Source organism: Pezoporus wallicus, unplaced genomic scaffold (genome assembly GCF_028554395.1).
Source record: "Pezoporus wallicus isolate ANWC-B61680 ecotype Strahan unplaced genomic scaffold, APGP_CSIRO_Pwel_v1 contig_8723, whole genome shotgun sequence".
Classification (NCBI taxonomy): domain Eukaryota; kingdom Metazoa; phylum Chordata; class Aves; order Psittaciformes; family Psittacidae; genus Pezoporus; species Pezoporus wallicus.
This window is the reverse complement of record NW_026635404.1, coordinates 594,431-619,455: the sequence shown is the minus strand read 5'-3', so window position 1 is coordinate 619,455 and position 25,025 is coordinate 594,431. Positions and strand designations below refer to the sequence as shown.

At 47.0% G+C, this 25,025-nt stretch overlaps 1 protein-coding gene across 3 annotated transcripts in view; it reads right to left on the bottom strand.

Moving 5' to 3' along the window:
* MAP2K4 (mitogen-activated protein kinase kinase 4) overlaps window positions 1–25,025 on the bottom strand; it is a 75,621-nt gene that overhangs the window by 13,837 nt on the left and 36,759 nt on the right. For all 3 annotated transcript variants that reach the window (XM_057423267.1, XM_057423251.1, XM_057423259.1), the window contains exons 3-7: window positions 19,066–19,240; window positions 8,620–8,739; window positions 2,011–2,130; window positions 754–805; window positions 338–465 (exon numbers count right to left, since the gene is read on the bottom strand). In XM_057423267.1, the coding sequence (XP_057279250.1) occupies window positions 338–465; window positions 754–805; window positions 2,011–2,130; window positions 8,620–8,739; window positions 19,066–19,240 (595 nt within the window). The remainder of the gene's footprint in view (window positions 1–337; window positions 466–753; window positions 806–2,010; window positions 2,131–8,619; window positions 8,740–19,065; window positions 19,241–25,025) is intronic.

The window sequence follows — 25,025 nt, the reverse complement described above, 5'->3', positions numbered from 1 at the left end:
GGAGGATGGAGCCAGGAGGGGCTGGGCTCTGCTCCCAAGGAACAAGGGATGGGACAAGAGGAAACGGCCTCAAGCTGCACCAGGGCAGGTTTAGATGGAGCTGAGGAACAATTCCTGCCCCAGAGGGTGCTCAGGCATTGGAACAGGCTGCCCAGGGCAAGGCTGCAGTCACCGTCCCTGCAGGTGTTCACACAGCGTGGGGACGAGGCCTCAGTGCCATGGGTTAGGGGTGGCCCCGACAGGGCTGGGGAACGGTTGGACTTGATACTCCTAAACATCTTTTCCAACCCAGCTGATTCTGTGATTCGAAGATCCTGCCCAGCCCATCCTCACTCACCGCCATGTACGGCCGGCACCCTGCATCCCGCGTTTTGGCAATGGAGTCCACAAGCTGTCCACTAATGCCAAAGTCACAGAGTTTAATATTCCCATTTCTGTCCAGAAGAATATTGGAAGGTTTGATGTCTGCAAGAGAAAGGCATTTAAACCAGTAAGTCACAGCCAGAGGTTTCCATGTCAGGATCAGCAGCTGCAGAGAACCGACCCCTTCAGCGCTGCACAGTCACCACTGCCCCTTGGTGGGATGTGCTGACTGGGAGCAAGAGGAGCTGGAACCAGCCCCAAAGATGTCACGCCAGATGCAGACACCCGATTACCTTGACATCTCACTAATCACCCTCTGACTTGAAACAAAGGCCACTTAAAAAGTCTTGCAACGATTCTTGTAGGCAAGAAGGAAAGACAGACACTCACCTCTGTGAATGATTTTCAAGTTTTCTTTTAAGTGGTTTAGTGCTTTCACAGTCTAGGAAAGAAAACCAGATGAAAAATAAGCAAATGTCCTAAGATTCCTGTGATTATTCAACTTCTGGAGCCCCCAGAACAGGAGGGAAAGGCATTAAATATGTTGAGATATCAATGCTGTAGTATGCCATGTAACACAAGCATTTTTCTCCCAACCTTTCCTGCAAAGAAGTGATAGGAGGCAACATGCTTAACACCTATCACTTATAACCTGACAGACCACAATCTTCCAGAAGGGAGCAAGGGGTGAAGAGAAGCCATTTCTGATGTAATTATCTGGAGTAATAACTTCTTTCAAGCCCTATGCTGTACTTTTTCAGTAGCTAACAACCATTCCCATTCCACTTCCAGAGCAGCAACACTGGGGAGCAGCAGCAGCTCTTCTGATTTAACCGTTCACCATCAGATGGAAGAGACACCCAGGGAGTCCGATTTCACAGGATGATTTAAAAATAAAATCCCCTGAAAGTTTATTATTTCGATTCATTTTGCTTCTGCTGAAAAGATCAAAAGCTATGACCAAAGGAGTGGCCTGATGATGGCAAGAGGGTGTTCGTGTTGTGCTGCAAAGCTCTCTGAAGCTGTGCTACCCAAGTCCAACACTGAGGAACAACACCCAAAGACTGGTTCTTTCTGCTTGCCCAAGCCCGTGGCCAAGTGTTTAGGTCATGAAAAGCTCTGCCAGCCTCTGGGGCAGCTGAAGGGCTGTCACTTCCTACACCTTGGTCCTCCAATGAGGTTTCTCCTCTAACAGCAGAAACTACTACAGCCCGTAATAGTTTGGCGGGTTTCACATGTCCTGGCTATAAATGCCCAATCCTTCATTCCCTTTACAAACAAGGGAAGGAGAGACAGACCATCTATTTTAGGCACCTTCCTTGAGATGAGACAACCTGCACCTAGCTCACACTGATGCCATCACCAACGCACCTGAAAGAGGGGGCTGGTGCAATGTTCAAGCAGAGCAGGAAGCTGGTCCTGGGGTCTCTGTACTGATTACAGACCCAGGATCTGCTGTTCTGTCACACAGTATGCTTTGGAAAAGTCAGAGTATCCTCCAGGATCACTCAAAGCCTGGTGCAATCCAACAGCAGCAGTCCTGCTGCACACAGATCAACCAGCTTTCTCACATGTGAGTGGAAGGGATCTGAATCTTTCCCATTAGCTTCAACAACATATACAAAAAGGTTTAAACAAAATACTCACAGCTAAAGTGATTTTGCCTAGGATTTCTTCTGGAATAACATCATCTAATACACTATATACATATTTGTAAAACTTATCAAACGAGGTAGACATGAGCTCCATACAGATCCAACAGTCACCCTGGAAAGAGAAAAGAATCTTGTTACTGCCAAGATAATAAAGAGAAATAAAAATGCAGAGAGCATGAAGAGATCCCTTGAATGCCATAACATACACTAACAACCACATGCATTTGATAGGAAGGATGGAATGGAAGACTCACCCCTATAAGCACCTCTCCCCACTCTACTCGCCATCTACCTGACTACCTCAGACCTGGTAACACATTTTAGATGCCTGAACCTAGATGAATCCAAGTCTCACAAACTGTTTGGCTCTCCAGAAGGCTGCAGGCACAGTGAGAGACCAGCATGCACAGGAAGACTAAACCAAAAATATCCCTTCGGGGTATGAGTACCCTGCAGAGGACAGCAGACATCTCACACAACATTCGGAGATGCCATCTGAGCAAGAGAAAATGGAAAGAGACCCAAGTATGTGGTTTTGTTGATTTGCATCTTACAGTTAGACACTTTAAATGCAGAAAGTTGTAAAATGTACTAAGTATCTGTGTTAAACCAAGCTAAGCTTACATAGCACAGCTCTCCTGAGATCTGTACATCAACCCACTCACAGTTTGGTGGCGATGAGAAATGGATTCCCACACTGTTGAAGGGCTTCATCTTTCATTTTAGTATGTATCTACCATATGGTGATGGACAGCTCAGCCATGGACTGATCTTAGTTATTTCAGGGGTTTTTGAACATTTTAGCTCCAGTTGAGGATGACAGAAGGCTTTTCATGAGCTATTTTTGTAGGCTCTCATGCACTTCAGGCAAGTCTTCACTGCTAGAAATACTAAAACACTAGATCTAGACCTACCTGGTCCCCACTAGAAACGACACACTCGCACCTATCTTCTACAGGCTGTATCACCATGAGTGGTAAAACTGCATTAGCTGTCAAAAGCTAAGAGCAGAAGAGTTGATTTGATTAGTCTGGTCGTCTCATCCTGGCTAAACACCACGTACAACACAGATGTGAGGAGCAGCAGCTTGTGCAGGTCATGGTGCCCTGGCGGCTGCATGGTCCAGAGCAGGGGATGCCTGTCTGGTTGTGACTAAGCTGCACACTCCTGTGATATAACACCCAACAAGGAGAGGAGAATCTTCCCCAAGTAATTATCCTACAGAAGAAGATAGATTTTTGCTGACCAGCCAAAACACAAACCAACCAAACTCTGTATTAATAGATGGAAATGAAGTTAGGGGAAAAACCCTAGGGTATGGGCATATGCTGGACGTGTGGCAATGTCCCATGCTCCCATCCTGCACACCTGAGTCACTTTCTGCTGGAAGAAGTTACCTGGCCCTTATGAGAGTCAGGAGCAACTCTCAAGTTACATGTAGTGGATGCAAAACCTTGTAGAGACACAGATTTTAAGGCCAAAAAGGGCTTTTCTGCCACTCGGAATGACCTCTTGTGAAACACAAGCCAAGGAACTGCATCTGTCTGGATGCCTCCAGTCAAGTGCTTGGTTTAGTGGGAACCGAAGTGTCCACCAAAGGTGTCAAGCTCTGCACATCCAGAGACAGTAGGGCCACCCAGCTTGGTCTTGGTGTGCTCATACACATGCTGTTTGTTTCAGCAAAACAGACAGCAAACTGCCACCAGCATCAGGGATGCTGCTGCTTCAGTGACAGCAAATCCATCCCCACCTCCTACAGGAGAGCTCTCCCTTCTGACAGGAGGAGATCTGTTCTCCTAGGAAGGGCTTGGCCACCCATGGGCTGGCTGGGGAAGATGACTGTCAGTTCAGAGCCCATTTTACACTTCTCATTTGGCACTAGGCTTTTTACATCAGCACAAGGAAGAGCAGGAGCTAATGTCCCCAACCCGAGGGAAGTGGCTGCTACAAGCTGGAGCCCAAAAAGTGCACATTCCACCCAAAACAAAGCAGAAGGGACTGACTGAAAAGGTGCAGTGCTGGACACAGCAGCAGAGACACCACAGTGAAGGAGGCAAGTGCAGCACAGCGGGAAGAGGGCACGACCAGTGCTGCAGGGGGCATGGAGAAAGGTGAGCTCAGGCTACTAGAGAACAAATGACTGGCTATGGATGAATCAATTCAGACTGAAACTGCAGAAAAAAAAAGAGGCAACACATGCAGGGAATTTCTCTTTCCAACACTGGCAACAAAGGCAAAATGCAGTTGAGGCACTTCCATATTATCCGGAGTGACTCAGAGGCAATGTAGATCCAGCACCAGTGTAAGTCAAGTCTTTCTGGAACCACACCAGATCCCTACAAGCGATCTGTGTGTTACAAGCCATGTGTGTGCTACCAAAAACTCTATAATAAACTGTGATCCAAGGTTAATTTAAGCATAAAAACCTCTTTATGATCAAAGGCAATGAAGGAAAGACTCAGTTTACTTGGTCTCCTGAAATATATGTTCTATAGAAACCCTGGATTGGGGCACTTATTGATCTGGTAATATAAAAATCTACCTGATCAATGGAAAAAGATAAGAGACCTTTCCAATTCTGCAGCTTCAAGATTCAAAATTCTGCAAGTTCTTAACTCTCTGGGTTTGAAAGGACTTACCCATTGGCAAAGTGGATGAATATCCCTGAGAACTGGGCAGGGACAACAGTCACCCAGCCACTTCCTAATCAAATACAAGAACATGCTCATGTAAAAGAGGAAGTTCTGCTTCCAGGGGAGCTGAGGACAAAACCAACCTAATGAATCTTTCTCTTTAGGTCTCTTCGATCAGGTTGATTTCCAGTTATAAAATTACAAAAAAGCATCTTAATTTTCTCTTCCCATTAGAGCTATTCTTCCAAATTATGTATTTTAATCCTTATTGGGTTCCCAGGGGCTAATGCACCTGCAGGCATTCCAAAAACTGTCCAGAAACCTGCACATCTCATTCAAAACATCACTGCCCATCTCCAGGGTGTACTGAAAATCTGCTTCACCAGCAACTTCTCAATGCAGAATCCCAAGTTCCCATGTCACAAAGATGCCACCCAGCTGGAATGCAGCTTGGCCTGGGAGTCATGGTGGCACCAACCTGAACATGAGCCAGCAATGTGCTCTTGCTGTGAAGAAGGTGAACAGCATCCTGAGCTGCATTAGGCAAAGCACTACCTGCAGGTTGATGGAGGTGACCCTTCCCCTCTGCTCAGCACTGGTGAGGCCACACCTCCAGTGCTGCATCCAGTTCTGGGCTTCCAATACGGGAGAGACATGGACATACTGGAGAGACTCCAGTAAAGGGCCACTAAGATGACTGAGGGACTGCAGCATCTCTCCCGTAAGGAAAGGCTGGGAGAGCTGGGACTGTCCAGCCTGAGAAGAAAAGGCTCAGGGGGATCTCATCAATGTGTATAAATACCTGAGGGGAGGGTGCCGAGAACAAGGACAGGCTATTTTCAAGAGTCCCCAGTGACAGGACCAGAGGCACTGGGCACACACCAACATGCAGGAGATCTCCTCCAGACATCAAGCAACACTTTTTACCTGTGAGGGTGACCAAGCACTGGAACTGTTTGCCATGGGAGTCTGTGGAGTCTCCATCCCTGGAGATATTCAAAACCTATTTGGACATCACGCTGGGCAAGCAGTCCTACATGGCCCCAACTGAGTATGGGAATTGGTCAAGGCAACCTCCGGGGTCCCTTCCAACATCCACCATCTGTGATTCTGTGGTACCATCAATAGACCCAGAGAATCCCAGACTGGTTTGGGTTGGAAGAGACCGTAAAGCTTTTCCAGTTCCAATACCCTGCCATGGGCAGGGACACCTTCCAGTAGAGCAGGTTGCTCCAAGCCCCATCTAACCTGGCCTTGAAATTCCTGCCCCAGCTTCCAGGGATGGGGCAGACACAGCTTCTCTGGGCAATGCTGAAGGTTTACCAAATTAGCACACTGCAAGGAGCGGCCAACCTTTTTATGCAAGTTGCATCTACACTAATGAGAGGGAATGAAGAGTGTAATCGCCCTCACACAGAATAGTTAGGGTTGGAAAGGACCTTAAGATCATCTAGTTCCAACCCCCTTACCATCCTTATGTAGCTCAGAAGACACTTTTCCTCTGGACTGGGGACTGATTGCAGGGACAGATGCTTTGAGTAGTGCCAACACAGCCAGAGGTTCTATAGAAATAGGCTGTTGTGCATCAATAGCAAAAAGAGCAACTATCTTGTATCAACTGACCACGGACACGTCCACAAACAGACCATGGTGAGTACTGTGCTACTGACACATCCATACCAGCCCTTCTCTCCTACCAGCAGGAGCTCCACACAGGCCACTTCTCCTGCCTTCCCAGGCGTGTTTTGCAACTTGAAATGAATTTGTCATGGAATAACTTTATCAACTATTGAGCTTGTTGGTTTAACTTGGCTTGCTGCACTCACACTGTGTAGGAGTTCCTGCTGCTATCCCGAGGCAGACAAGGCTTTTTTTTCCTCCTCCTCTCTAGAAGAAAGTGTCCCAGTCATTGCAGATACCCTACCAATCATAATTTGCTCTCCCCCTCCTGTCAAGTACTGCTTTGAGAGGTAACAAATGGACATGAGTAACCACATCCTCTTCAACACAGTATCTCTGACGACTGGCATGGAAAGCTCCATGTGCATCTGCAGGAGACAGGACTCTCACTGGCACAGCATGGAGAAACCAGCTGGTTCCATGGGGCCAGTGTGAACCTCATGAAGCTCAACAAGGCCAAGTGTAAGGTCCTGCACCTGGATTGGGCACTTGCCACTGTAAGGACTGTGGCATGAAGGGATTGAGAGCAGCCCTGAAAGAAGGACTTGGGGATGGTGATGGATGAAACACTGGATGCGAGGTGGTAACGTGCGCTTGCAGCCCAGAAACCCAAACGTGTCCTGGGCTTCATTAAAAGCAGCATGGCCAACAGGTTAAGGGAGGTAAATCTTCTCCTCTACTTTGCTCTGGTAAGACTCCTTCCTGCACTCCTGCATCCAGCTTTGGGAGCAACAGAAGTCGGATATGGACCTGTTGGAGTGGGTCCAGAGGAGGGACATAAAAATGATCCAAGGCTGGAGCACATCTGCTATAAAGACAGGCTGAGAGACTTGGAGTCATTCAGCCTCGAGAAGAGAAGGCTCCAGGGAGACATTATTGCATTATAACTTAATTATAACATTATAACTTAAAGGGGGCCTATAAAAAAAATGGAGACAGACTTTTCACCAGCACCTGCAATGACAGGACAAGAAACAACGGCTTTAAACTGAAAGAGGGGAGATGTAGCTTGGACATAAAATAAGACATCTTTTAGAATGAGGGTGCTGAGGCACTGGAACAGGGTGCCAACAGAAGCTGTGGCTGCCCCATCTCTGGCAGGGTTCAAGGCCAGGTTGAACAGAGCCTTGGACAACATGGTCTAGCGTGAGGCATTCCTGCCCATGGCAGGGGGTTAGAACTGGACGATCTTAAGGTCCTTTCCAACCCAAACCATCCTGTAATTCTGTGATCAAAGAAGCAAATGTGTTAAGATGCTGCCTGCTGAGGGACAAGCAGGACCACAAGACCATCGCTATCAGAAAATGCTTGCTGAACGTGTAAGAATACAACAAAGGAGAAGTATCTGTGTAGTAGTTTTTGCCTATCCAAATCCAACTCTTTATACTCACAGAGCCTGCCACAATAACATGCCTGTTTGCGGTTACTTTCCTCACTGCAAGCTGAGATACTTGGCTGGCTTCAGAAGAAGACCTTGAACAGGTTTTTCCCAAGTGGTTTAGTATTCCCACTCTGCAAACTGCCAGCATTCTAGAGCTTAGCTCTGCTGCTCTGCAGCAACAGCTCACTCACTAGAATGGCTGCCTGCCTTTCAGAACAGGCCATGGCAAGGCAGTGAGAACTCCTGAGCACACAGACAGCACCCCTTGTTCAGGAGACACTCAGCTGCATACAACTGAAGGCTATGGCAAAGTATCACAAGCACTTCTGCAAACAGATTCTGCAGGCCACTGTCAGAGACAGAAGACCCTGCTAGGAGTTTTGGGTCTGACCCAGCATGATTGTCCTTGTTTTCTCATGTATTTGCATGTACAAACCACTTCAAGGCAGATGCATGCCTGGCAGTCTGATACAGCCTGGATCTGTACATCTATCAGATAACCTTGTGGGGAGCTGTGACTACTACCACAGCAACCACCTTCATTACAGGGACAGAGGTCCTCCACATGTCCCCATCCCACAACCAATGCCACGAAGCACATCAGTCTGCATGGGAGAGTCACAGACGCCACAGCTCATCACAAGAGAAGAAAAGCAAAAAAGAAAGAGACTCAAATGCACAGAGACATAACAACAACCAGGAGTAGCATGGACGTGCTAAGCAGCACCCAGACATCCTGGTCTATTGGTTCTATACTCTTGATTAAAAGTGGAGACCTAAGAAACCTGACACAAATTAACTTTTTCCTCCTTATTGCAAGTTGGAAAATGCAAAGGGAAAAAAAAAAAAGCAACCCCAAGGTAAAACCCAAACTCTGCTATGAATGAAGCAAGTTTGGAGTGCCCACCTCTCTGAAGAGCGCGCCATAAAACTGAACAATATACGGGCAGTCACTGCTTCGCATTACTACATCAAGGTCCATGAGAAGCTGCTTCTGTTCCTTTTCATCCACTGTCGACCGAATTCTCTGAAAGAGGAAGAGTGGCAGAGACTTTATCACTTACATGCCATTACTGTATCCTCAGACCCACTGCTGGACAAACATGCCAGGGACCCCAAACCCAGGGCTGAGTAGGCAATCCCCAAAGCATGCTCACACATGCTCTATAGAGAATTAAGCTGTGTTCTCAACTAAGAAATGCAACTGAAAGCCCCTAAAGCCATTTAACTCAGTCTATAAAATCCCCAGTCCTCTCGTGAGCATCAACATTTTCAGATGAAATGTCAGAATGAAATTCAAGAGTAGAGATTTCATGGAAAACTACAGCAAACCAACAGATTCAGCCTTTTGTTTCCAAATTCCCACACAGTTCTTGGCCACATTGGATGGAGCTCGAAGGCTGGTTTGAAATTTAACCAAAGAACACTATGTTTAAAATCTCTAAGACAAACACAGAAGATAAAAAGGTCTTGGAACCTACCACCCATGGTGGGCAGGGGGAAAAGGGACGATCACATAACGAAGGGAACACACTGCTCTGGTGATGCTAATGGTGGGCAACAGTCCTGTGAGCTCTTCTCATAAAACTAGCAACACTTTACCTAGCACTGGTCTAAGGAATATTAACACTATATAAAAGATATATATATATACAAAATAAATATATATATGTATGTATACACACACATACTATGTGTATATATATGTATATACACACTATACTTATATATGCACTATATTTAAAGTCTCATTTGGGCTTGAAAGAACAATGCAAGTTTGAAACTAGAAAAACTACATATTTAAACATGAAGCTTCTTAAGTGAAGGATGGAGAAGGCCATCCACAGTTTTCCATATGATTTTACGGACATATGTAACATCTTGCAGTAATAAATGCATTCCCTGGATCACAAGGTGAGGACATGAATGATCCTGAAGGTGTGACTCATGTTGAAAAAAAAGCACATTTTAATAAAAACATTAAAATTTGGCAGAAAGTCCAAAGCAACAGAGGTAGCTTGGACCCTCCTTGAGGAGAAAAACTATTTGGCTATCCAAGAAAGAAAAGTTATTTAAGCTTGTGGGAAAAACCTGCAGGATACCAGCACCTGCTCCCACAATCTGCTGGTGGCATCAAGACCACACACTTCAGCAAGCACAAGGCTAAGAACATGAAGGTACTTTCAAGGCTGACCATTCATAGAGCATTATATGAGAAACGTGATTATGCACCTGAAGACTATTTTGTGATGACCCACATAAAATAAAGACAGTTTGGACACTGTAATTTTCCTTACCTTTGGTGTATCCTGATATTTTGGTATTTCACCACACGTTCTTAATGTTCTAGTAGCTCTAGTTTGGCCTAGAGCAGCAATTGTCAGGTTCATGCCCTTTTCCCTCCCAGTGAATTCTAGGGAATACTCAGGAAAAGTGGCAAGAGACTTGCCCAGCACACCCCCAACTGCAGCATCCGCACCCTGCCTTGCTATGGGGCAGATGGGATTTCGTAGTCCCAAACAGAGCAAGAAGATGGCTCAATGGACAAGTAATGCAACTAAAATGCTTCACCTCTAGGTCACTGGTTCAAGTCTGTTTCACAGAAGCCCAGGCATGTCACTGAAGAAAGCCTGGTGAATTCGATTATTTCTTTGTCTTGTGTCTATACCATAGAAAGCTCCACAAAATGCTAAGGCTGAGCAGATTGAAGGTCTCGTTCCAGGTGGCTCATCATCAGCCTTGGGTAAAATGAGCACGCCATTGCTCTGACAATGGATGCCAAAACCACCATGGAGAGACCTATAAGGAATAGTTTAGTCTCTCACTAAGCACTCTGAAAAGTTCACCTTTTGTGAGGAGCAATACCAAAAGGAACTTTTCTCCACATTGTAACTCACATCTCCCTTCTGTGCCAACAGCATGTCTGTCTCCAAAGAGCCTCTTTCCTGATCATCCAGCAAAGACTTCTCTGCACTCCCCTTGTATCTGCACAATCCTGTCATAGCCATCCCTACAACATGCTCTTCAAACTTCTCAACTTTCCCTGAAAGCATCTCCTCTACCTCTGATGTTTCCTCCTCTGCTATTACTTCTCCAACTCTGGAAAGCATGTGAAATATACGTTGTAGGGAGCAGGTGATTTTAACAGCACCCCAGACCAACACTGAACCCAAAGATTCATCCTTTTCCCAAACAAAATCACCCCAGGGAGCAAAAGAAACTGCAGGCAGAGGACCCAGAGGATGCAGAGTGGGTTTGCTATAGGGTAAAGCAGGCAGACATGGGAGCCAGAAAACACCTTGAGACACCAGCATGGATTCCCCAACAAACACTGCTTCAGGGATATGCCTCATAATGATAGGAGGCAAGACTGGGAGGTCTCATACCAGAGTGCTGGAGACTGCCGAGTGGCAAATTCAAGAGGAGGGGAAACTCAGGAGCAGCATGCAGCACCACGCTGAGCGGAGGTGAGCCCAGGCTGGAAGAGATGGCTTTGTAACCATGGAGCCTGGTTACAATTCCCCAGGTAAGGAATGAGTGAAACAAGGAAGAAAGAGCAAAAGGTGACTGAAGTCACCAGTCGCCCGAAGAGCACATGAGCCATAATGCCAATTTGCTATCTAACTCCAAGGCATACTGCAAAACACTGCAGCAGCTACCACAGACTCATTCCCCCAAGAACATGTGAGAAGGCAGGGAAGGAAGGCACAAGCTGAGGCAACAGCCTGAAGGCACCATGTAAGGCAGGGATGGACAGATCTGACTTAGCTTCAGGTCTTACCTGAAGAGCTTGGTCACTCTACTGCATGTAGTCACTGACATGGCCAAACAAGCCACATCTGGAAAAAGTGGGGTCTGTAGTAGAAGCTTATGGAAAGCCTCTTTAACAATTCCTTGTTGGCTTCACACCTAAACCGCATCAAACTCTCCAGAGGAAAACTCTCCAGCCCTTTTAATACAAACACAAGTTAGGACAAAGCCCTCTGAAAGCCATGCTCTGGGCAACATCAACAGCAAAAGGATAACCTATGCTGTGGACTGGACCATTCTCAAACCAAAACCCAGACAAATCGCAGAAACTAGACCCAAAACAGAAGCCACATCACCCAGCCCCGGTACACACATGGAAAGATTCAGGTGCAGTGGGTAGGGACAAGTTAAAAACAAAAGGAAAAGAAAAAGAAAGAAAAGGAAAATGGTACAAACACCAAACTAAAAACCAGCTCCTCGAGTTGCAAGACTCAAGTGGTTCTGGGCAACCTCATCTAGTTGAGGATGTACCTGCTCACTGCAGTGGGGTTGGAGCAGATGAGCTTCGGAGGTCCCTTCCAACCCAAACCATTCTGTAATTCTATGACTCCAAGACAAGGCAGCGCTGTCCCGTGCACAGGGCTCACATGTGTCCTCAGCAGGAAGCACAGCCCAGCCCTGAACAGTGCTCCCAGGGGATGGCTGGGACTGTGAACACCAAACCAGCAGGAAAAGGGGGTTTTATCCACTTGCTGCTGAGGGTGAGAATATTTATCTACTGCTTCGAAACAGACTTCCTACTGACAGAAGTATGTCAGGTCTCCACCTTCCCACCTCTTCTAGTAAGGTTCTTGCTCTCTCCCCATTTCCTTTTAGCCCTTACTTATTCACTGCCTCCCCAATGGGCTATCAGCAGGGCTTGGACACTGGTTCCCCAACTCTCAGCCAGCTACCCAGCCAGATGAGTGAAATAAAGTTCTGCTCAGTAAACCAGAAGGAGTCAACTTGGGAAAGGGTGAAGAATGGAAATGATGATTTACAAGCAAGCCAGCTTGCAAAAAGCCCCAAGACTTCAGAAGTCAGGTGGGAAATCAGGACAATGGAATTTGCCCCTTAACTGAGCTAAAGACACCGAGGTGTCATTTTGGTGGGCTTTTACATGCCACCAAGCACCCAGGTAAGGATGGAGAGATTATGGAGGTATAAACAGATGTTAAAATGTCTGCTCTCAGGGGTATCTGATACTTAGCAACCTATCCCAGCTGTGAGACTGCCACCAGAGAAAACCTGTGAAAGCCAAAGACATAACATCTGGTTTAAAGCTATGGATGAAAGAGAGAGGAAGCACTGGCGACAAGGCAAAATTATGTGAAAGAGGCACTGTCCTCTGAACAAGGAATGGCTCCACAGCTTACTGGCTTCTCCAGGGATCTTTTGTGGGCACCTCAGAGGCTTGAATTGTATGGTTATTTAAGCAGTGCCTTGGCCAGCTTCCCTGATCATTCCCAGCTGATCCTGAAACTGCTGCTGGTTTTCTTAGGACAAGTTCGGAGCAGAAGTGGAAGCCCACCTGTAGTCTGCTCAAAAATACTGCTAGTCTAAGCAGAAAACAAGAAACCAGCAATGACAGCTAAGGATACTGGCTGGAATCAGATACTAGACTCCAGTACTGCAGAGCAGTACTAAATCAGCTAGGCTGATTTATACAATTCATGGCATCATGGAACAGTTTGGGTTGGAAGGGACCTTAAGATCATCTAGTTTCAACCTGCCATGGGCAGGGACACCTAGGAACACACTGGAAGATACAGGGACACATTAGAAGATACAGAAAATTCTGGTATATGGCAGAAAATCACTACAACTTTTGGATTCGGGCACAACTAAACACAAGGATTGTGGACAAAAACATCCTCTCCCCACAGCTGGCTTAATGTCCTATTCCTGACTGAAAATGAATGGAAAGGAGGTGACAAGAAGCCTGAAGGTCAACCAGCACACAAAGCAGTCAGTATTTGTCTCTTGATGGTGTATGTTCCAGACAGTTGAACTGGCTGAAAAGAAACTGGAAGAAGCTGCCAGTGCTGAAGCCCAAATGTCAGAGGCATCCCTGCTGCAGGGCAGGAAGGGGCTGCCTGGCCCCAGGGGCTGAAGGGGAGCAGAGCAGGAGGTGGTCAGGACATCACTGCCATGCTCAAGCTCCTGCCCTGCTTTAAATACTTATTTAGCTTGTGGACTGTTCAAACAAGAGGCTTTCCTGGCCTTCAAGAGGCCTTTTTAAGAACCCTGGCAAATAAAACCCTCACCTGGTATTACATGCAGTGTTCAAGTAAAAGTCCTGCTCACCTCCCAGCTTCCATTCCAGTTTGGGGTTTTTATTCATTTCTGCTTTTATGGAAAAACTAAGTATGTCAAAGATCTTTCAGAGTTATTTCTTTTGTGTGTGTGAACTATCCCCAGTGCCAGAGGGAAAGCTCAGCACAGAAAGAAACCCCCCAGCTGCTGGGTGAGCTTCCCAAGAAAACCATTTCACCCCAATAAAATGAGGCTTCTCATTCCTCTGATGTGCCCAAGACACATGAGAGCAATGAGATCCATTGGTACCCTCATGAAACAAGATGCACAAACCCCTGGAGCAGCTGGGACAACAAGAGGTGCTGATGCTGAAGGGCAAATGCAAAAGGGGGCTGAAGAACTGCGAAGAGCCTTTGGAATAAACCCAGGAGTGACAGCACAGGAGCAGATCCTGAGAAGGGACCAGGTCTCCCCACAGAGTGAAGCGGCTCAGGACATCATTCACAAGTCACTTATAAACTCCCATAGACTGGGCAAAAGCAGACTAAAGAGGAAAAGAAGAAACCAGAGGCCAAGTGAAAGGACACTGGGTGGAACTGGACGCTGGACCAGGCAATATTACAGAAAGCTGGTACTTGTGCTGTAGGCAAATGCCAGCCAGGGCAGGGACTTCTTCAAGAAGGTGCCCAGAAGAGAAACGTGCCAAGGCGGTGAGGAACTGATGTACAAACTGGCTGTGCAGTCGTGCATTTACAGATACATGCGTTGGATACTCATGATGGACAATGTTGGGCTGTTCCCTTCCGCAACTGGAAGGGTCTTGACCTCCTATCAATAAATCCTCAAGAGAATCAAGAGGGGTTTTGCAGTGAGAGGAAGACCACAATGCAAGCTGACTGAGAGCAAGCCGGGGCTTTGTATCTCTAGGAAGATCTGAGAGAGGAAGGGGCCTAATGAATAAGGGGATTGTCTTCTAGGAAGAACTGCAAAACTCAGTGTAACAGTCTAGGGATAAAAAAGAGAAAGGTGTGAGTATAAATCCTGAGTTGGCTCCCTCTTTCCTTTAGCCTTTCCCCTTCTTCCTGATAGCTCCAGGAAGAGGCTCTCTATGGCAAAAAGGCTGCAGGATACAAAAGCATCACTCCAGAGACTATCTGTGCCTCTTTTACCAACCTGCTGTGGCCAGCAGCCTCACAAGTTGCTCCTGCAGCCACCCCGGCCTGTTCCTACAGAGGCACATAACGTATTTTTGTTATTTAAATAGACAGAGAGGTAAAGCGTGACAAAGGCTGAAAGAGAAGGAGAAGCAGGACAAGAGAGACAGGGAGAAGCAGGACAAGATCTCATCAGCCGAACCTCTCCTCAAAAATGCTCCACCAGATGAAGCTTTGCTGCAGTGGTTTCATGCCAGTGACACAACGAAACTCATCCTCCTCCTTTGCCCGTTCTCCTCCTTTGCTGCTGGGATGGAGAACAGCTGAAAGGTTTGACTCATGCAGCAGCCCTGCCCCTGCGAGCAGCCAGACACCCTGTGAAGGGTGCCAGGATCCATCCGTTGGCCGGTAAGGCCAAAACATGAAAGGAAAAAGTGAAAGTGGTGCCTCCACCTGCAGATGTCAGGTTATTTATGTTACCGATATTATCCTGAATGAGATTTAGCACCTGGGAGTTTTTCTCCTGCAGTGGTAAGAACTACTGACTGGAAGCACACAGCAAAAGGGTTCTGTTTGGGCAGCAGGAGCTGGTGCTCTGCAGCACCGGTGCCACAGCAGAGGGAAAGCAGAAGGCTGAGCTAACCCATGCTTCAGGGAACCAAAGGTTGCTCCTTGTGCAAAGGCAGCTTGAGGGAGGGGATCCTGCCCCTTTGCTGCGCTCTGGGGAAATCCCCCTGCACTCCTGGTCCAGCTCTGGGGCAACAACAGAAGAGGGACGTGGAGCTGTTGGAGGAAGTTCAAAGGAGGCCATGGAGCTGCTGCGAGGGCTGGAGCAGCTCTGCTCTGGAGCCAGGCTGAGAGAGCTGGGCTAGGGCAGCCTGGAGAAGGCTCCTGAAGGGGAGACCTGAGAGCAGCTCCAGTGCCTGAAGGGGCTGCAGGAAACCTGGAGAGGGGCTTGGGACAAGGGATGGAGGGACAGGCCAAGGGGAATGGCTTTAACCTGCCCGAGGGGAGACTGAGCTGAGCTCTTAGGCAGAAGCTCTTCCCTGTGAGGGTGCTGAGGCGCTGGCACAGGGTGCCCAGAGAAGCTGTGGCTGCCCCATCCCTGGCAGTCTTCAAGGGCAGGTTGGACACAGGGGCTTGGAGCAAGCTGCTCTAGTGGAAGGTGTCCCTGCCCGTGGCAGGGGTTGGAGCTGGAGGAGTTTTAAGGTCCCGTCAACCCAAAGCATTCTACAACTCCATGGATTTCACACTGCACACTCGTAAAACAAGGAAGATTTGAATCTGTCCACAGCAGAAGGGTCTGACAAGCCACAAGGGATGCAGCCTGTTCCTGGGCATGGTAGCTCCAAACAGGACTTGGCACTTCCAAGAAGCAGAGTGGAGAAGATGGAGCAGGAGCTGTGGGAGACCCCTGTACCCATTTTCTCTGCATCTGATCAGCAGCTTTTGTTGCCATCTCTGTTTCACTCATCAGTGCAGAACAGCAAACAACTTTTGGCTTGTAACCTCCATGAAGCTATTCTGTACTGCTGGATGTCCTTCCACGGATGACCTGCCTGCTGCAGTGATACTGCTCCTGGGGGAGCACAGGAGTGGGAGAGCAGCACCAACAGAGGCACTGGCTCCCCAATCCAGTTAACTGCAGGGCAGCATTCCTGATGCTCTGCACACAACATGGTGCTACACCATGGAACTGCATGAGGTGTTATTGAGATCATACTAAAGACCTCAAATCACCAGACTGACATGTTTTCTTCTCAAAGCACTACTCCACTTCTAAACCTTCCCAACAGAAGCACATTATGCTGAATGAGAAGAAAATAAGTTCAGTTCCTGCCTGTAGAGCAAGGAGAGACATGGAGAGTAGCTGGCTCCCCAGAAGCCAGGTTGGGAGCTGGGGCTTCAGACAGCAACAGCTCTGCAAGTTGGCAGGACACCACAGGCTTGGGGGACACAGAGTGAGCAGGAGGTGACAGCCCCAAACATGGATGGCCCATAGGGCAGATTTAGGCAGAGCAGGAGCAGGGAGATTTATGCACAACCTCAGCTTCCCCCAAAGCAATAGCAATCTGAGAAAGAAAAGACTTTGCAGTTCAGAACGAACTAATTGTTAGCCCAAGCTCAGCCCTGGCCTGAAACCTCACCTCAAGTAACTGAAGCATCCACACTGTGGAATAGCTGCTGCTGCACTGGGTCTCACTTGGTGTTCCACTCACAGGTCTCCCTTTGACGAGCTTCATGTTTTATCCCCACTGGGGCAAACAGAACAGTCCTTTGCCACTGACATTCTGGAAATGATGCAGTTGCTGGGACTCTCTAAACTTCCCTCTCCTGCAGGCCTCACCATGCCTGCCCAAGGCTCAGAGAGTGGCACCAGGCCAGCCCACAGCTTTGGCATTTCAAAGTTCCGATACTGTAAACCTCTTGGATTTTATCTGTTCACAAGTGGGCCCCCAGGTTCACCACCCCCATGAGGCTCAGGCAACCTCTCTTCCCTTGGGAAACCCAGCTCAACATGCTGTGCAATGTCACCTTCAACTGTGCGCTTCAAGAACACAGCACTGGTGCCTTCTGCCTCCCAGATGAGAGCTCTACCCACATCACAGACCCTCCATACTGACCAGATTATCCCATGATGCTGATCATCCCTTCTGCAAACAGAGTCCAGGACAGCATAGTGTCTGTGCTAGCAGATGCATCTCCTCCTTGATGATGTTAGCTAAGCCAGCACAGCGCTCTTCTCACCACAGTGGTACATGCTGCAGATCCCTGAACCAAGCCACCCACCATATACATGTCTTTTTCCTACCCATGGCTATCATGATTATTGTAGCAAAACTACAGTCAACCAGGTCCCACACCCTGGGCTTGAGAAGCTGGGGGTACCCAGACATCTTTTCATCAGCAGTTTTCAACCTGTAATCTGCAAACTCCAAGTTCCACCAAAGACAACTAACTAAAACAAGCCTTTAGCTGCAGACAGCCACTAGCTCCAATGGAGACTTTTAGGGATTCAAAACCACGTTGAAACACCACTGCATGGTGATCCAAAATGCTCAGAGACCTGGCCAGTGAGCCCACTGCTGTGAGGAAGTCAGTATGTACTGGAGAAAGTCGAAGGGTGGTGGTTACTCCAGTAATGTGACACACTAGAAACAAGTACAAATCATATTCACAGCAGCTGGGCTGGGGCTCAGACTAGTCTACCTGGCACGTGAGACCAGCAGGAATGTTTCCAGGTCAGAACAGAGAAGACTCCAAAGAAGACAGAGGGCTGGAAAATAGAGCAAACAGACTCCTACATAACCCACTTCTACTCTTTCATGGAAGCACTTACAGTTGGTATCATCCACAGAGTTAAGATTGGTGTTATTAGCTACCAGCCAGCAGCAAGCAAAGGAAAGGACAAGAGAGAGGGAAGGGAGAATGGCTGCTGCCCATCTTGCCGAGCTTGAGGGACAAGGAGGTCCTCCAAGATGCCCAGTGGGCAACACTATGTGGCATGCCAAGGATTCCACCTGGGAAATGAGGTTACAACATTGCTCCTGGTTTCAAGGGGAGATTTTGGGGAGCACAAGGTAGAAAATGGGCAGTCCAGAAAACTGCTACACTTGCCATCTCCAGAGCAGGTCCAAGCATGGAAAGCGCAAAGCAAAGACACTCCATCATATATCAGCAAGAGCAGAACACTCCCTAGAAGATGCCCACTCCATTGCAGCTCCTCCTGGTGAGGCTACACCATGGCACATGCTTACACAAAAAGCAAATTAAGTCTCTACCTTATATCCCAAAGGCCACCACGGAGCTATTAGATGACAACCTGTACCTAGCATCAACCTAGGCTGTATCTGAACCAGTGACCCAGAGGTGAAAGGCCCATGCCCCATTATCAGTCTCCAGAGACATGTGATCCCCTCAAAATAGCAGGTTCCTGATAGACATTTTCAAAAGGGCACAAGCAATTATGAGAGCTTCACAAATCACTTGACAATATGCCCATTACACAACGTATTTTCAGCAAATAGCAGCCTTTACACTGGAAATAAATAGAAAAGAGCAGTAGATGGGTGCTAGATGGAAGAACATTAATTCTCCATCACATTTCATCCCTAATGGACTGAAGTACAAATGTAAGTATGGGCATCACCTACTTTAACTGCCATAATTTGCCCACTTGGTTTGTGGACCATTTTGTTGACAGAACCATAAGCTCCTCGTCCAATTTCTCCAAGGTCTTTCAAGTCCTCTGCTGTAAAATCCCAATGTTGTTCAGGGGAAATCTTCAATTTTCCTGATGATTCAATGCTGTGTGTTCTCAGTCTCTCTCTGTCAAAAATATTGGGAAGCAATTTTTCCACATTTTAAATAGTCTGTAAATGTCTCTTTTCAGCACTTGATTAAACATTAGAAGAGAGGGGTTCACAAAAGCTACAGCAACAATCGGACTCCACGAAGGATTTGGTTGGGGTGGGGAGGTGCAGGGGTGAGGGGAAAATGGTCAATCAAAAATGACATACACTTGCCCACAGCTTCAATTTGCATCTACATTTCTCCAGCTGCAGTGTAAAATTCAATGTGTCTCATATAGTAGAGTCATTCTAATCACTCACACAGTTCTTTCTACTTGGCACAAAATACATCGGGCTTCAAGCAGGATCTGGTAACATGCAGAACCAAGAGACTGAAGAGCCCCATCTCCCCATAGCTTCTGCTGCTCTACACTGCCATGCTCTCAGCAACTGCCTCCCTTCCCATTGGTTTCTACAACACAGGCACATTCTGTGTGAATCCAGGGCACTTTAGGAAGGATTTGCTCTTAATGGAAAACTGCACTTTAAAAACAAAACCCCAAAACATTTTAAGCAATAATTTAATTTATTCAAAACCAAATAAACAGCCAATCATTTCCATGGATAAACCCCAAGTTGTTTGCAGTGTATGAAAACAAACCCTGCCTGTTCAAGTGCCTCTTTACCAAACACCTGAATTAACATTTTCAGGCAAACATTGCTCCTACTGAAGCCACAAATCCTGGACAACTAGGAAGGAGCAAACCAATGCTCCAGATGCGCAGGACAGAAGAGTTCAATGGTTGTTTTGAGCCGTCCCAATTACTCGTTCAAATGCAGCAATGCTATTGCTATTGCCAAATTAGTAGGAAATGCACAAGTATTTTCAACACTTTTCATCTCAAAAATGCCATGCAATTTGTCAGGTTTTCATTAATTCAGAAGCTGATTTGCACTTCTTGGGTTGTAAAGTAAGCCAAAAGCCTGACTTTTCCCACTTCCAAGTAGCATTAACAGCATTAAAGACAGCTCCCAGTGCACTGCACACCAATATGACAGCACACAGGTCCTTCTGACCACCCTGTGTACAAGGGAGATTCTATCAAAGTCATCCCACAGACTCTGATCACTTCTCTTGGGCATTTGATCAAGTCACCACTCACTAATCCAGGGGCTCGCCCAACAGCCAGGCCGCAGGTGAAGTATTTGACCAAACACACAAAGCTTATGGAGCCTTAAATAAACACGTTATGGGCGATTCCATGCTGATAAAAGCAGCCGTGTGCCAACCAGCAGCTGAGGGTGCTGCCGGCTGCGAGGCTGCACCCAACCAAGACCTCTGCCGGGCTTTATTTGGAACCTGGATTTTGTGAGGGCAACGAGGTCAGGTCCAAAGGTCAAGTGACTGGAACAGCCCCGGTTCAAATGGCTTCATCTGCTGCACTTCAGCTTCTCTGCGCCCCTTTGGTTTAGCACTTTGGGGCTCTGAGCAGCTGCATGTCCTGAACCCTTCATCTGCTCCACGGAAGCCTTGCTCAGCAGCTCCTCTCACCACTGCTCTGCCTGCTCTGGCCTTTCTTGCTCTATAACCTGCCTAGCTTGAGATTTCCCATTTGCCACTCCCTATGGTATCCCCTCCACATCCCCTAGGAATAGTTAGGGAAACCTACTGATAGCACTACAATGCAGCACGGATGTGACAGACACAGCAGCCCAGGGAGCAGAGGTGACAGCCCTTCACTAGCACTGTTCACACACCTGAGGGTGTCTGTGCCTAATAAATGACTGCACTGAGTGGTGGGATCTCCATGGAATTTGCTTACTAAAAAGCAATGAATGAAAATAAGGCAGTAAAATGAGGGAAAAAAGAAAGAGAGGGAAAAGAAAGAAAGAAAAGGAAAGAACGGCAAAAGAAAGAAAGGGAAAGAAAGGGAAAGAGGAGAAGAGAGAGAAAAAGAAAAGCAACATGACCTCCAGACTCTGTAGGCTGATTATGCCGGAAACTGCATGAATCAGTCACTATCTGCTTGCTCAACCATCCTATTCTATCAGCACCATAAAAATAGTTCTTCTTTTGCTGGAAGAAGGTAGGTGAGAAGCATCAGCCGAGAGGCACCAGCGAAGGGGCACTTCCTGCTGACCTCCTGCCAGCTGGGCAGGAAGAAGCACGACCATTGAGAGAGGAACCTTGTTCCAAAAGGCAGGGAAAAAAGGCAGAGAGGCCTTATTGGGAGAGTGAAATGTGAGGTTGGATTCTTCTGAGCAAACCCTTTCCATTTCTTGCTTCAAAGCAAAATTTCATGTTGAAGTTCTCAGAGAGTTAACGGATTCAAATGCTGATGTGGTTTATTAAAATGAAGCCATTAAACTCATCCCCACTCTTCCCGCTGTCTGTTTTTCTGCCCAGAAAACTTTGCTTTTCTTACCCTACATCAGAAGAGAAAGCAAATCTGAATTCATTATTTCCTTGTTACACAAGAAGCCTGTCTCTCCCCAGCTGTAGCGTGAAAGCGGATCTGTGCCATTGTTCCTGCAGCTGCAGGATGGGTGCTTGGAGCTCGGGAAGGCGGGAGCTAGGAAATGCCCCTCTGCAGGTCTGCCCTCTACAGCTGTGCTGTGGAGCAGCGGGGCTCCAGGGGTTAGGACCGAGATGGACCATCACCATCACCCACAGAACCTCATGTGCTGGAAGTCAGCTTCATTTCTGTGACGCAGCCACAGCTCATGCTTACCTTTTCTCAGATACCCAGGGAAATGGTCAAATAGCCCAATAATAAGTCTGACAGACACTTTCACACAGATTTTGCATGTTTAACTGATTTATCACATGTAAATGGTGCAGTTTTCCTTTAAGCAGCATGACCTAGCTTTAAGAGAAACTGAACACAGTTTTTCAATATAAATCAAGACTCCCAAGGGATTTCCATGCCAAGAAAGCAGCTCAAAAAAAAAAACAAACCAACAAACCAAATCTAGAACATAGACTCTCTGTATTGATATAAAATGGGAATTCTCTGATGTAGAACTGAGTGTGGCAATAAGAACAAGTGAATCACCAGTGCAGCACATCTATTACTAGATTTGCACTGCTGCAGATCCATGAGGACATAAATCCACAGGTGGACAGGCCCCCAAAATATAAAAAAGCCTGGCTAAAGCCTGCACTACATCCCAGTGCACTTGATACGGCAACAGCTTGCTTCAGAAAATAGAAGGGGAACCACAGAACAGCATCTAGTGAAGGTGAAAAGTAACTAATGCCCAGCCACAGCTCCTGCCTCCGATCTGATTTCAGTCCCTGTGTTTAGTGCTCAGTTTGCACAGACGTGAGCTGACAAACACCTCCTCTTTACCATTTGGCTTTTAAGCTATGCAAGCCCAATCTCTCTAGGCCTGGGAATGTTGGGCAAAATGTACAGATTCTCTGAAGGCTCAGGATGGGCAAGATGGACTCGTGAGGCTTAATGTCTGCTTTAAAATATAAATAAACAGCTAAAGAGGACTAAATACTCCTCAAAGAGTTAAAAGCAGTACCTTCAAATGCACCTTAGGGACTCCTCATGACTTGGCCAGAACTTGAGCCTCCAACTCCCTATCTTGCTTTTGAAAAGTTGTAAAGGGAATAAAAACCTGAAGAGAGGATGGGCTCAGGAGGGCACTGAGATCACTGCACTCACAAGGCCCTAACGGATCGGCCTTCCTGCAGATGGTTACTATGCTTGTCACAGCAGTTATTCCAGGGATTAGGAGCACCGAGCAAGACAACAACTCCTGGGAACAGTTGCCCTTTGTCAGAAATGAAAACGCTCATGGGTCCAGCTTGGCAGGAGGCAGGCGGCCGGCTGGCGCCAGGCACCGCGGCCGGGCCAAGGACGGGGTCACACGCATTCGGGATGGATATTGCTCCCTGCTCCAGGCCAGCTCCATTCCCCTTGCAGGAAGGTCTGCCACAGAGAACCTCCTGGGAAAAACAAGGAGGAAGCTCTGGGACAGGCTGTGTTAGTTCCCCAAGCCCTGATGTTAGCACCAAAGGGCAGGGATGCCTGGACTTCCTAAAACAAGCATTTCCTTGGCATGAAAAAGAAGGACTGTGGGGAAAAGCAGAGAAAAGTTGGTGGAGTTTTTAGAGCAAAACTGACAGTTATCAGACAGGAAGCAAGGCCAGAAAGATGCTGTAGGTAGTAGCTACCTATCTCCTCTTTGGTTTACTTGGTTGAGAGTTCTGTGGGGCTCAAAGAAGCCCAAAAGTTGAGGTATTCAACATTACAGTGGACATGAGTAAAACACATCTGTAGAGTCAGACAGACCCAAGCAAACTGTCCTTCACACTCCTGCCTGGTGCTGGATTCTTCTAGGACATCTCTCTTTACAGCTCCTATTTACACTGTGGTTGATGAGAACACATTCTACTTCTCCACAAGTTTGGCAAAACCACTGCTCGACACAGTAGGATTTCAGAAACTGAATTTGTGGTGAATCAGCCAAAGGTAAAACCTAAATCCTAACAATAAAAAAAGCTTCCATGCAAACTGCAGGGTTCTAATGACACTGTGCACTGTTCCTAACTTCAGAGTGAAAACACATCTGAGGACTTTGGCTAACACATTTCAACCACGTCTTTCAAATAGCCTCAAGAGGCTGTAGTGCTTCTATCTCGATGTCTCTGTTACTCATACAGGTTTCAGACCCTGCAGGCTGATGCTAATAAAATAACTCGTTTCAATTTCCCTGGAGAAAGTCTCCCAAAGAAAGGTCAGATTTTTTTCTAGAGGGCTCAAAATGTTGGCGCTCCTGCAAATCCATCACAGGAAGAAATTCTTGCTTCCAATAAGCCCATGTGCAACAGCATCCTTGCAAGAGGATGTCCTGAGGCTTATATTTAGTAACAGATTCCTAGTCATGAAGAAGAGATACAGAAAACGTGGCAAAGGAAGGAAATTATTTAGTTTTGCATCTCCTACCTCAGACTAACAGCAAAAGCACATATGCTCCCTTTCATCACGACCAAGTGGCAGAGAGTTTCCCGAACATTGCTCTGGCTTTCTACGCTCCTCCAAAGCTTTAAAATAAAGGCAATAACCAAGAGTGGAAGATTGCACGGCCCCTTCACAGCCCTCAAGACCAGGCCCAGCACATTCACAAGGCTGAAGTCAGGGATGCTCTTTGCAATGGGGTTTGTCAGAGGCTTTCAAAATGTTAGTATTTTCTATTAAGCTCCTTTGGTAAATGACTTGAGTTCCAATTGATTTTGATTAACCCTGCCTTTGACACAGAGGAAACCTTTCAATTCCTCACGGTGAAGCCTGTCCTGAGGTTAACTGAGTACATTAATCTCAAACTCACTCTGATTTGGACATGAACCAGGCTGCAGCACATCCCCTAAGCCCACCATGGCCAGGCATTCAAAGCTTACACTGGATTACAAGCATTGCAGAGTAACACCAGCAAAACCTGAGCTCATCAATTTAAATAACCCTTGCGAGCATGCCGACTCTCCTTCTGAAACACTGCACCTCCAGAGCCACGGTCAGCTACCCAAGAACAGGAAACAGAGACAGGAACATATCCATAGGAATTAACAGAAGAACCCCAATACATACCTGGGATAGTTTGTAAAATGATTACTGTCATGCAGTATCATTATACAAAAATCCCTCAATGGAATGACACTATTTCTGAGACAAATTCCATTACTTTCATCAATGCCATTTTTGTGGGGATGGAAAATACTTGATAATGGCTCACAGGGAGTTACGCTTACTGTAGCCTGCTGGAAAGTTTCTGGATGAGGTCCACTTCTCTCCTTTGGAAGCTGAACGGGA